Source organism: Microcaecilia unicolor, chromosome 1, assembly GCF_901765095.1.
Source record: "Microcaecilia unicolor chromosome 1, aMicUni1.1, whole genome shotgun sequence".
NCBI lineage: Eukaryota > Metazoa > Chordata > Amphibia > Gymnophiona > Siphonopidae > Microcaecilia > Microcaecilia unicolor.
Window position 1 is genome coordinate 731,440,013 of NC_044031.1, and position 12,468 is coordinate 731,452,480.

Sequence of the window (12,468 nt, forward strand, 5' to 3'; positions counted from 1 at the left end):
CAGGGACACCCTTTTTTCCATTATCGGCCGAGGACGCCCATGTGTTAAGCACGCCCCAGTCCCGCCTTTGCTATGCTTCTGACACGCCCCTGTGAACTTTGTTTGTCCCCGTGACGGAAAGCAGTTGAGGATGCCCAAAATCGGCTTTTGATTATGCCGATTTGGGCGACCCTGAGAGAAGGACGCCCATCTTCCGATTTGTGTCGAAAAATGGGTGCCCTTCTCTTTCGAAAATAAGCCTGTTAGTCACAGATTTCGCTGCAGTTGGGCTGCTAGGAGGCGGCCCCCTGATTTCAGAGGCACTTGCAGCGCTCCCTTGGGGAGTTTCCGGAAGGTAGTCGGGCGGCTAGCCTTATGAAGAGCCTCAGGGGACCGTCCAGGGTATTTCTCCATTCAGCTGGACATTTGGGTCCTGCTTGCTGCAAGGTGGACTGCATCTGACACAGGCCTACAGGTCATTTTAACTTCAAAGGCTTTATGTTCCTGGATGGTTTTGAAATTTCCTTGTATAAGTCATTAGTGCAGTGCTCTGGTCTAGCAAAATGTTATCCTACAGAGGTGTCATCTTGGTTGGCACTATAGTTTCTAATATGGTGTCTATCTGTGTAGATTCAGTCTCATCTTAAGCATTTGGCCTGTTTCAACATAGCATCCTTTTTCACATTTTTTTTTTTGCATTGAATAATATGCACTACATTTGAAGAACATGTGTAGGATCCCTGTATGCTGAATTTTTTTTCCCATGTGAGTAATACTGGGGGTCCTGTAATATGTTGGTATAGTTTGCAGCTTGATATCTTACAGGCACACATGAAATTCTCATTATTTTTACTGAGCGTCTTCACTAATTTTTGTTTCATATTTAGTGGTTGTCAGAAGGCCAGCATGGGTGAAGTTGGGAATATCTTTTAGTAATTCATCTTCCTGGAGTAGTGGCTGTAGATCTGTTTTTCTAGCTCTGGAAAGGGGTACTCTGATTTTATTTTGTTTGTACTGCAGTAAGTTTTCTCTGGATGTTTTAAGGGAAGAGGGTTGGAGATTATTTTGGGGTTGTATCCTTTTTGTACAAAGGATTCAGTCAGTAGTTTGAGGTTTCTCTGTCTTTAGGGTCAGAACAGATTCAGTGGTATCTTGTGGCTTGTAGGATTTTTTTTTTTTTTTTTTTGTATGTGGAGTGTGGAAGTTAGAATTGTGGAGGTATTTGCATCTGTCGGTTTCTTATACATGTTTTGATACAGCTATTAGAGATTGTGGTGTCTAGAAAGTTGACTTTTTCTGTGGAGTAATCAATTTTGACTGAGGGTATGCATTGAAAGAAGTATAAAATTGTTTCTCTTCTCCCTCAGTCCAAATCATAAAAATGTCAATATACTGGTAATATTTTAGAAGTTTAATTGGATATGTGTTTAAGAATGTCTCTTCCAGTGCACAAAACAGCTTCATACAGGACACCACAGACTTTGTGAACTAATTGAAAAACATCAGACAGGTGCTTTCCTGGTCACAATGGATGTAGAATCTCCTATACAGCAGCATTCCCCATCCAGATGGCATAGCTGCATGTGATTAAATTCCTAAAACCATCTGGACCGGATCATCAATACACACCAGAAACTGTTTATAAAATTAATCAAATTCATTCTAACTCGTAGCTATTTCCGTTTCAGTGATGATTATTTGCAAATCATGAGCACTGCTATGGGCATCAGGATGGCACAACAATATGCAAATCATTTCATGGCAGAACTGGAGGAGACAGTGCATAGAGGGGGTAACCTGCACAAGAGGGCAGGTGAAATCCTGGCTATTTTTCTGGGCAGACTGGGTGGACCATTCTAGTCTTATCTGCTGTTATTTACAAGCTGGTTGACACTCAAAACATTAACTGGCCATAAATATCCACTGGTCATTTAAATCACTTGTTGGGAGCTATCTGCTAATTTTCAGTGCAACTTAACCGGTTATTGCCACTGAAAATTAGTGATTAGCGCTTAAGTGAAAACCAGCTATTTTCAGGGTAGTTAGCATTGGCCGATTAAGTGCCAATATTCAGCACTTAACCGTCCAGGGTAACCACTTAAATGGACAATATAAAACAGCTCTATATGTAGTAACGGATAGCAGTTTGTGCTGAATATCGACTTCTGGCTATGTTGTCCATCTCTGCAAAAACTGGATATTCAGTGCCGAATCCCAGACATGGCCCAGCATTGAATATCCGATAGTAACACCACCAGCAGTGGTCAGCAAAATGCTCACTACTGGTGTCTGAATATTGACCTTTATATTACTAGGTATATATCTTTTTGGGGGGGGATGATTAGTTTGGGGGTAGAGCAGTTTGAAGTTTGGAAGAGTGGGGAAACTTTACCTCATTTTCTATGCTTTAGAAGCTGGACCTCTTCCAACAGAAAAGCACTGGACCATTTAGTGGGGGCGATGGGGGGACAAGCTTTTTCTCTGGAATCCCTGGTCTGATTTGGCCCATTTTCAAACTTGTATTTTACTTGTTTCTCTCATAAGTTATCCCATTGTTATTTTTGGAGAGATTTTGCAGATATGTAGACATTCTAGACGACTTCTGTAGAATTCTTTACAATTTCTTTTGGATTGGTAAGAATAAAGTACGTTTGTTCCAGTTTTCAAAAAGGAAGCAATACAGGTATGTTTTTTTTGCATCAAACTACCAATGTATGCAAGAGGACATTAAAATGAAGTGAGGTTAGCATTATCCAAAGTTTTGTGCTCATAACTTGCCTCTGCTGGTCTAATTATGCAATACCTGAGGTCACTACATGAGCCTAAGGCATCATTAAAAGCAGCAAAAAACCTGTATAGTTTCCCTGAAGAGCAAAGTAGGTGGTCACTTTAATGTCCTCTTGCATACATAGGTAGTTTGATGAAAAAACCATACCTGTATTGCTTCCTTTTTGAAAACTGGAACAAACGTACTTTATTCTTACCAATCCAACAGAAATTGTAAAGAATTCTACAGAAGTAGTCTAGAATCTAATATAATAATTTGCTCTGCAATGTTTCAATGTCTCTGCCTGCGTTTGTAACCATCTCCTGACGTCACTCTCCCGCAGTAGAAGCTTGCTTGCCTGACGTCAGGAGATGTTACTACTTGAAGCAGGGAGCCACGATGCGTCTCAGGTGACTACAGAATCGCCCCCCCCCCCCCCCTCCTCCAACTTCCATCTCTCTCTCTCTCTCTCTCTCTCTCTCTCTCTCTCCATGACCTGTGCTCCGGCAGCCCCTCGCCTTCCTAAGTGCTGGCTGTAGTTTAAAAATTCTTACCTTGGGGTGTGGCGTCCACAGTGAAGGCGAGCGGCACTTCACACTGCCTTCGCATGTGTCTGAGCTCTGCCTCTGGTCCTGACCTTCCGGAAACAGGAAATGAAGGCGGGACCAGAGGCAGAGCTCAGACACATGCGAAGGCAGTGTGAAGAGCCGCTAGCCTTCACTGTGGACACCACACCCCAAGGTAAGAATTTTTAAAATACAGCCAGCACTTAGGAAGGCGAGGGGTTGCTGGAGGGCAGAGAGAGGGGGGTTGAAGGGAAGGGGGCGTCCTGCAAGTCGGAGGGGAGGGGGGTCCTGGAACTCGAAGGGGAGGGAGGGAAGGAGGCGCGAGGGTGTGGAACTCGAACGAGAATGGGGGGCATGAAACTCGGAGGGGAGGGGGTCCCAGAACGCGGAGGGGAGGGAGGGGGTCCCGGAACTCTGAGGGCACACAGAGAGAGAGGTGGGGGGGGGGGGCATGGAACTCTGAGGGGAGATGGGGGGGGGGGCCCTGGATATGGGTGGATGGAGGAGAGGCCAGGGGAGAATGTAGAGTTGATGCAAATGTAGGGGGGGGGGGGGGGCAAGGTTCAGAAGAGAAGTGCTGCACCACGATGGATGGAGGGGGCAGGGGAGAGATGCTGCACATGGATGGATGAAGGGGGCAGGGCACAGAGGACGTTTGTTGCATATGGATGAATGCAGGGAAGGAAAGCATAATTGGTGCACACGGGACACACTCTCATTCATGACAGACACAGACATTCTCTCCCTCACCCCCCCCCCCCCTCCCCCCATTTCATTTGTTTCAGAAACTGGCCTTTTTTACTAGTGTCTACATATCTGCAAAATCTCTCTCCAAAAATAACATAATGGGATAACTTAATATGAGAGAAACTAGTAAAATTCAAGTTTGAAAATGGCCCAAATTTTAACATGTTCTGATTTCTCAACAACTTACGTGTTTTCCTGATTGATGTTTGATTGTAAAGGTGGTTATTAGTCATTACCTGTTAGAAATTACAGGCAAAATAGTATGTGTGGTTGATTCTGGTGTTGAGATTGGGGACTTTGCTTGCCCTCCCATTTTTAATTGTACTTGTTTGGAATGCAGCCGCGATGGAAAGGCTATAGAGAGATTCCTTCAAGATTATTTTGATGGCAAATTGAAGAGATACCTGAAATCTGAGCCAATCCCAGAGAGTAACGATGGGCTAGTCAAGGTAAGATTACAGCTGTCTCCAGCATTTAGCCAGGTGGTCCAAAATGGTGACCTTCCTGATTAAACGGGGTGGGAGTGCATTCAGCTTTACATCCCACCACTGTGCCAGCAGGGACAGTAAGTTCTTGTATACTTCTGCAGCTGGCCAGTCACGTCACTGAAAAGGAACCAGATTTCCCCTTCCCATTATGGGGGGATGGACTGGGAGCCATGCATTTCCTTTCAGCTCCCCCTCCACTGAGCATGCACAGGGAGTGCTGATGTCATTGACTGGAAGCACACCACCTGTTTTCCCCACTGCTTACGTGGGGGAGGCGGGGCTCAGGCAGTGGACCTTTATGGCTGGCAGAGCTTGGTTATGCCACTGTTTTCTCTAATCAAATAGTTTGATAGCCCTGAACCTGGAACTTGATTTCTCTTGCCCTTAAGGATCAACAAGGGGTATGTCCAGCACCTGAAATGGCCTACCAGTGGTGAAGGCCAACATTTTGGCAGAGTTTGGATGCTCGAAACAAATTTGATTGGGGGGGGGGGGGGAGGAGGTATTGAAAGGTCAGATGAACATCTTGGAAATGGGAAGAGCTGCTGTTTTGCATATGGTACTTCAAGTGCTTAATGTCCCCCAGTGGTTAAAGACTGTAGAAAGAACCTCAGCTGGGAAGACTAGATGGGCCAGTTAAGTTACCATAATCTACTGTGTGAACAGTAATCTAATTACTCCAGTTCTGGCTTGTGTTCACAGGAGAAGTGAGGTTAAAATTGTTTTGTTTAGATCTGGTATGTTTTTACCTTTTCTTTACGCTTAGACTGTTGTAGCTGAGAACTTTGAAGAAATTGTCAATGATGAGAGCAAAGATGTACTGATTGAGTTCTATGCTCCCTGGTGTGGCCACTGCAAGAATCTTGAACCAAAGTATAAAGAACTTGCAGAGAAGGTAAATCACATTTCTTTTTTTAATGTACTTTGGTAAAACCTTTTTGCTCTCTGCCTCCCAGTTTTGGCTTCTTAAATTCACGGGTTCACTGCTGTGCAATTAAATAACTGTTCCGTGTCCCAGGAGTAACCGTTAATACAATCTGCACAATGATCACATGGCAAGAGGGAAGTGGCAAATGGGTACACATTGAGCTGTGTTTTTCTTTGCTGTCCTGGGTCCAACTGCTCATTTGAATAACAGTACAGAGTCCCAGTTGGTTCAAATGAGCAGTTGGGCCCAGGATGGCAGAGGATGTTTGGTGGCTCAGCCTGTTTGCTGCTGCTGCCTCTTGTGGGCCTGGGTGAGTAGAGGAAAGCTTGTGTGTCTACTGCACAGTTGGGAGGAGCTGGAGTAAGTTGGGGTGTTTTGCCTGGGAGGAGGGGCAAGACTGGATTGACAAGAACAAAGGATCTTGCTTTGAGTTAAGGAAAGCAGCAGAGAAAGTGGAGAAGTGATGAAAAACTGGAGGGTAAAGAAAATGCTGGAGGGCTAACAGAGGGAGAGAGAAGCCAGCAGAGGGGAGAAATTAGAAGGTAGAGAACCTGGAGGTATCCATCCTGGAAAAGGGGTAGAGAACTGGGAAGCAGAAGGGGGTCCAAGCTGCTGGGGCAGCAGAAATGGGGAGGATGGAACCTGAAGTGATACTGCTTGGAAGGTTGAGCCTGAGGGAAAATGCAGTGGGAGGAGTTGGGCCTTATGATAGAATTCTGCACAAAAAAAATTAGTATGTGGAATTTTGCAGAATTTCAAAATGGTGTGCAAAATCTTCGAAAGTTTTGTGCTGAATTCACCTAGGCGTATAAACTTAGGAACCTGCTCTATATGTTCGTTCTTTCTCTGTAAAATTTTAAACTTAAGTTGTGCCATATTATACTGCAGGTCTTTGAGTCCAGTAAAATATGTACAGTGATAGGTTGTTTTTTTGTTTTTATTTTTGCTCCCTCCTGATTTCCCCAATTGTATATGTAACACCAAATGGGTTCTCATCTTTAGACAAATAGTATTAGGCAAAGGAAACCTGAGTTAAACACAAGTTTTTGCATTGTCATTTAAGGAACAAAGCTATCCAACACCCATGTGAAAAAGTAACTGCCCTCTTAACCAATTGACTACATTTAATTTAAATTACATTCAGCTGATTATACACAGCCATGCTTATATATTGAGTCTTACATGAGTGAAGTATTCACCATAAAAGTTTCTATAAAAACACTATGCTGCAATCAAAGGAAGCAGAAAGCTATCCACCGGGGTGGATGAACACGATGATCAAAGGAAGCTCCAGAAAGATGAGAAAAAGTTGAAATATCGGTCTGGAAAGGGTTACAAAGCCATTCTCCGAGGACAAGCAGGCTCCATTATTCTCACAGATGGGCTGACGATCTGCGTCGGCCCGGGAATCAGCATAATGCATAGCAAAACGAAAAAGTTTTGCTAAAGTCTTCTGCTGTGCGTGCAGAACCTTGCATGTGCAAAGTGCCTTCCCGCCCGTTGCACGACCGCGCTCCTCGGTTCTTCTTCTTCTACGTCAGGACTGGTAGGTTCCACTGTTGCTCCTCGTTCGCCCGGGAAGAGCCATTTTGTGGCTCTTTTCGGCTTTTTCGTCTTCCTTTTACTACTTCTGCTTCTTTGTTTAAAAAAAAAAAATGAATCCAGGAACTGGTGGTTTAAGTCCGTCTACCAGCAGGTGGAGATAGAGATAAACTGAAAGCACTGATGCCAGATGGCCAGCCCTTTCTCAGTTAGTATATCTTTATTTCCAGCAGGTGGTGGACGGCTTCTTTCGAGCTACTGGATCCAAGGCTCCTGAGGATGCTCCTGGGCCAGTTTGAACCGGGGGTGACTGACTGAAGGTATCAACTTTGGGAACATACCCAGGTTCTGGGTCCCTGCTTCACACCAAAATTCCCTCTTAACAGGGTTTCTGCCATTTCTTCCTTTTGTTTCTACCTCCTCACTTAAAAAAAAAAAAAAGAGAGAGAGAGAGAACCGTAAGTTTTATATAAAAAAAGAAATGGAGGGAAAGTATTTTAGTGACAGCAGAGCTGTGTTCCTGCCTGTCTTAGCCCTGTCTGACTTCGGAGTTGGAGTGTCCCTCCTCAACTAGTTCCGCGTGGTTTTTTTTTACAGGGATAGATGGCAGCAAAGGCTGTAAAGAGATGTTCCCGATGTGGGAAACGGCGGTTGGCAGTGTGCGAAGGAAGAGCGGGACTTGGGGGTGATTGTGTCTGACGACCTTAAAGCTTTCAAACAGGTAGAAAAAGCGACGGCCAAAGCCAGAAGGATGCTTGGGTGCATAAAGAGAGACATGACCAGCAGAAAAAAAGGAGGTGATAGTGCCATTGTATAAGGCCTCATCTGGAGTACTGCGTGCAGTTCTGGAGACCGCACTTAACAGAAAGATATAAACAGGATGGAGTTGGTCCAGAGGGTGGCTACGAAATCAGTAAGTGGTCTTGAATGCAAAAAATTATAGGGACAGGCTTATGAGCCTCAACATGTATACGCTGGAAGAGAGGCGGGAGAGAGGAGACATGATAGAAACGTTTAAATATCTCAAGGGCATTTATGTACAGGAAGAGAGCCTTTTTCAAATGAAGGAGAGCTCTGGAATGAGGGGGCATACGACAAAGTTAAGAGGGAATAGGCTTAGGAGTAACCTAAGGAAGTATCATTTCACAGAAAGGGTGGTGGAGGCGTGGAGTAGCTTCCTGGTGGAGGTGATGGAGTTGAGGACTGTTCCAGAATTTAAAAAGGCATGGGATAAGCATGTGGGATCGCTTAGGAACAGGAAGAATTAGGGGTTACAGAGGATGGGCAGACTGGATGGGTCATGTGACCTTTATCTTCCTTCATGTTTCTATGGTTGCGCTGACATGGTGGGGCTTGAGGGACCTTTAGCTCCCCCCAAGAGCACGCTTTACTGCCCTGAGCCTTGCAACTCGCGTGCCATTTTGCGAACCGCCGCAGTGTCGGCTCTAGTAGCAGTTTTAGACGGCATTACTTCTGTGTTAGGAGAGTCTTTAGGGGTGCCAGGCACTACTACCTATGGTTCAGGGACCATGACTGCAGGCTTCTCTTCAGGGGAGGGTTTTTCTCCCGAGTTTTTTGCTCCTCCATCAGGCTTATCTGCTGAAGAGGACTTCTTCCCCCTGCAGCTTCTGTAATTGAACCTCTTGGGATAGCCAGGGGATTTGGGGCTTTTCTCCAGATGAAATTCCTCCCTTAAGAAACGGAGAATTTCTGAGGAGGGGTCCTTATTACAATTGCCTGCAGCCCCCTCCTTTGTGGCTCTTTCTGAGCAGACGGGGCTGGATGAGGTAGAGGAGAGTGTCCTTACCGACCAGGCAGAGGACTCTTCGACTGTGAGGATTTTCCGTAAGGAGGAGTTGTCCTCCTTTATTTCTCAGGCGTTGGAAGCCTTGAATATCGAGGACCCTGAGGAGACTGCCTCTCAGATGGTCAACCCCAAAATGGCCAGTACCAGATGGCCTTCTAAGGCCTTTCTGGTGCACGATCTTTGCAATACAAAGGCATTATAACAAAAATGAGGATGTTATAATGTCATTGTATCGCTCCATGGTGCGACCGCACCTTGAATATTGTGTTCAATTCTGGTCGCCGCATCTCAAAAAAAGATATAGTGGAAATAGAAAAGGTGCAGAGAAGGGCGACGAAAATGATAAAGGGGATGGGACGACTTCCCTATGTGGAAAGGCTAAAGCGGCTAGGGCTCTTCAGCTTGGTGAAAAGGCAGCTGAGGGGAGATATGATAGAAGTCTATAAAATAATGAGTGGAGTTGAATGGGTAGATGTGAAGCATCTGTTTACGTTTTCCAAAAATACTAGGACTAGGGGGCATGCGATGAAGCTACAATGTAGTAAATTTAAAATGAATCTGAGCAAAGTTTTCTTCACTCAACGTGAAATTAAACTCTAGAATTCGTTGCCAGAGAATGTGGTAAAGGCAGTTAGCTTAGCAGAGTTAAAAAGGTTTGGACAGCTTCCTAAAGGAAAAGTCCATAGACCATTATTAAATGGACTTTGGGAAAATCCACTATTTCTGGCATAAGCAATATAAAATGTTTTGTACTTTTTTGGGATCTTGCCAGGTATTTGTGACCTGGATTGGCCACTGTTGGAAACAGGATGCTGGGCTTGATGGACCTTTGGTCTTTCCCAGTATGGCAATACTTATGAAGCTATAGAATTGATTTCGGCTCAGTGGGCAGACCCGGATGGGGGAGGGGGGCTGAAGGTGGCCAAGGCTATGTACAGACTGTATCCGGTTTCAGCAGACCGAGCGGAACAGTTTGCTCTGCCTAAGGTGGATGCCCTAGTGACGGCTGTCACTAAGAAAACTACTCTTCTGGTGGAGGGTGGTGTGGCACTCAAGGATATGCAGGACAGGCGATTAGAAGCCTCCTTGAAACGTGCCTTTGAGGTGGCCGCTTTGACTCTTCAGGCTTTTGCTTGTAGTTCGTATGCGGCTAGGGCCTGTCTCAGTTGGCTCCACTCAATAATGGATTTGGAGTCCGATCTGTCTAGGACTCCCCAGTTGTCGCGGATGCCTTGTATGATTTGGTTCGCGCTTTGGCCAAGCTTATGGACTTGGCTGTTTCCTCCCGGCGCCTTTTGTGGCTTCGTCTTTGGGCTGCAGATATGGCCTCTAAGCAGCGTCTCATTATATTGCCTTTCCGGGGGAAATTGCTTTTTAGTGAGGATTTGGAGAAGATAGTTAAAGATTTAGGGGATTCCAAATCTCAGCATCTCCCGGGGGATAAACCCAGGCCTAGTTTCAGGCAGGGAGCTTTGAAGACTCGTTTCCGAGAGGCACGACTGTATCGACCAGGGCGTTCAACCTATGCTTTTCAGCGTCCTTGCTTTGTTCAGCGTTCTTCCTTTCGCAACGACAAGCATCCAGCCGGGACCTCCTGCTCATCAGGGAGTTCTTCTCGAACCCCCCAATGATGGGGCGCAGGCCAACTCTGTAGAAGAACAGATCAGGGGCGGCTCTCACTATTTATTCCAGAGTGGGCCAAAATTACTTAAGACCAGTGGGTCCTCAATGTGATGCAGGAGGGCTACAAGCTAGAATTCACCTCTCCTGTCACAGACTTTTTTTTCTGGGAGTCCCGCTGTATCACACTTGCTAAGAGGACTGCTGTTCTGCAATGTTTGCGAGACCTTCTGCGGATAGGAGCTATTGTGCCTGTCCCCTCTCTCAAGCGGCGCACAGGCCATTCCATTTTCTTTGTGGTTCCAAAGAAAGGAGGGGCCTTTCGGCATATTCTTGATCTAAGAAAAGTGAACAAGTTTTTACGAGTTCACCACTTCTGCATGGAAATGTTGGGGGCAGTTATTGCTGCTGTTCAGCCGGTCAAGTTTTTGACGGCTCTCTGTGTGAGAGGCTTACCTGCACATTCCCATTTGGCAAGCCTCATAAGCGATTTTCTCAGATTTGCTGTGCTGGGATAGCACTTCCAGTTTCGAGCCCTTCCTTTTGGAATGGCCACAGCCCCACACACCTTCTCCAAGGTCATGGTGGTGGTGGCGGCCTTTTTGCGGAAGGAAGGGATTCGGGTGCATCCCTATCTTGATGACTGGCTAATTTGGGCAGCTACAGTGGAAGAGAGTCAAGTAGTCACCGACCGGGTGATTGCACTTCTGCAATCCTTAGGTTGAGTCGTCAACAGGGACAAGAGTCATCTAGTTTCTACTCAGAGCCTGGAGTACCTTGTAGTGCGATTCGATACAAAGCAGGGGAAGGTGTTTCTGCCCGAAGGTTGCCTTCCCAAGTCAGGTCCTTGATGAGTCGCCTCTCTCCTCGAGTGTGGGACTATGTTCAGCTCGTCGGTTCCATGATGGCGACCTTGAAAGTCATCCCGTGGGCAAGGGATCGCATGCAACCTCTTCAGATCTTCCTTTTGAACAGATGGTCGCAGGCGTCGATGGATTATCAGCGGTGCCTCCCTTGGTCGAGCCGGGCCAAGGACAGTCTAGCGTGGTGGCTCCTTCCTTCCAATTTATGGAAGGGCATGCCTTTGGCCTCTCCCAATTGGGTGGTGGTTGTGACAGATGCCAGTCTTTCAGGGTGGGGAGCCCATTGTCTAGACACAAAGAATTTATACAAACTAATAACACCAAAACGGTAAGTACACCGAATGCAAACCTCCCACATGCAAACAATCTTGCCAAATACTTTGAAGAAAATAATTACCAGTCTATGCAAGAATCTGCATCAGGGAAATATTAATTCAGAAACCTTCATAAACGAACTAGAGCCGAACCCAAGCGAATACCCGACAGACCGTATTTGGAATAACTTCACTCATCTAAGCACCGAAATAGCTCACACACTCAGAAAATTCTCCTCTGCCCACTGCCAGCTAGACACCTGCCCCAACTCTATAATGAAACCCCCACCCCCCCCAATCAATACATCGCAGAACTCACAGACCACCTTAATTATCTATTAAAAAAAGGCCTATTCCCACAGGACAGAGGAAATATCCTACTAACTCCCATCCCAAAAGACACCAAAAAAAAAAGCAGAAGACACCTCGAATTATAGCATTCATACCCTAACAACCAAATTGACAGAAGGCATAGTCGCCAAACAACTAACAGAATACCTCACTGATTTCAACGAATCATCTGGCTTCAGACCTCAGCACAGTACAGAAACAATACTTCTTGTTCCAGAAATGGCGATCGCCATTACGGCATAATGTAAGCCACATTGATCCTGCAAAGAGGTGGGAAAATGTGGGATACAAATGCAGCAAATAAATAAAATAACCACACTCCTGACCAGATTCAACCAGGAAATAGCAAGGGGTAAAAACATCCTCCTACTCCAATTTGACCTATCAAGTGCATTCGATATGGTCGACCACTACATATTACTGAGAATCCTCGACAAGATAGGAATTACAAGAAAAGTACTCTCCTGGATCAAGGGATTTCTGACATCCAGAACAT

The 12,468-nt window shown here is 45.7% G+C and overlaps 1 protein-coding gene across 1 annotated transcript in view; it reads left to right on the forward strand.

Annotated features, from left to right (window-relative positions):
• Positions 1–12,468, forward strand: part of PDIA3 (protein disulfide isomerase family A member 3) — a 105,672-nt gene that overhangs the window by 73,004 nt on the left and 20,200 nt on the right. The window contains exons 9-10 of the mRNA XM_030189641.1: positions 4,400–4,508; positions 5,314–5,442. Coding sequence (XP_030045501.1) covers positions 4,400–4,508; positions 5,314–5,442 — 238 coding nt within the window. The remainder of the gene's footprint in view (positions 1–4,399; positions 4,509–5,313; positions 5,443–12,468) is intronic.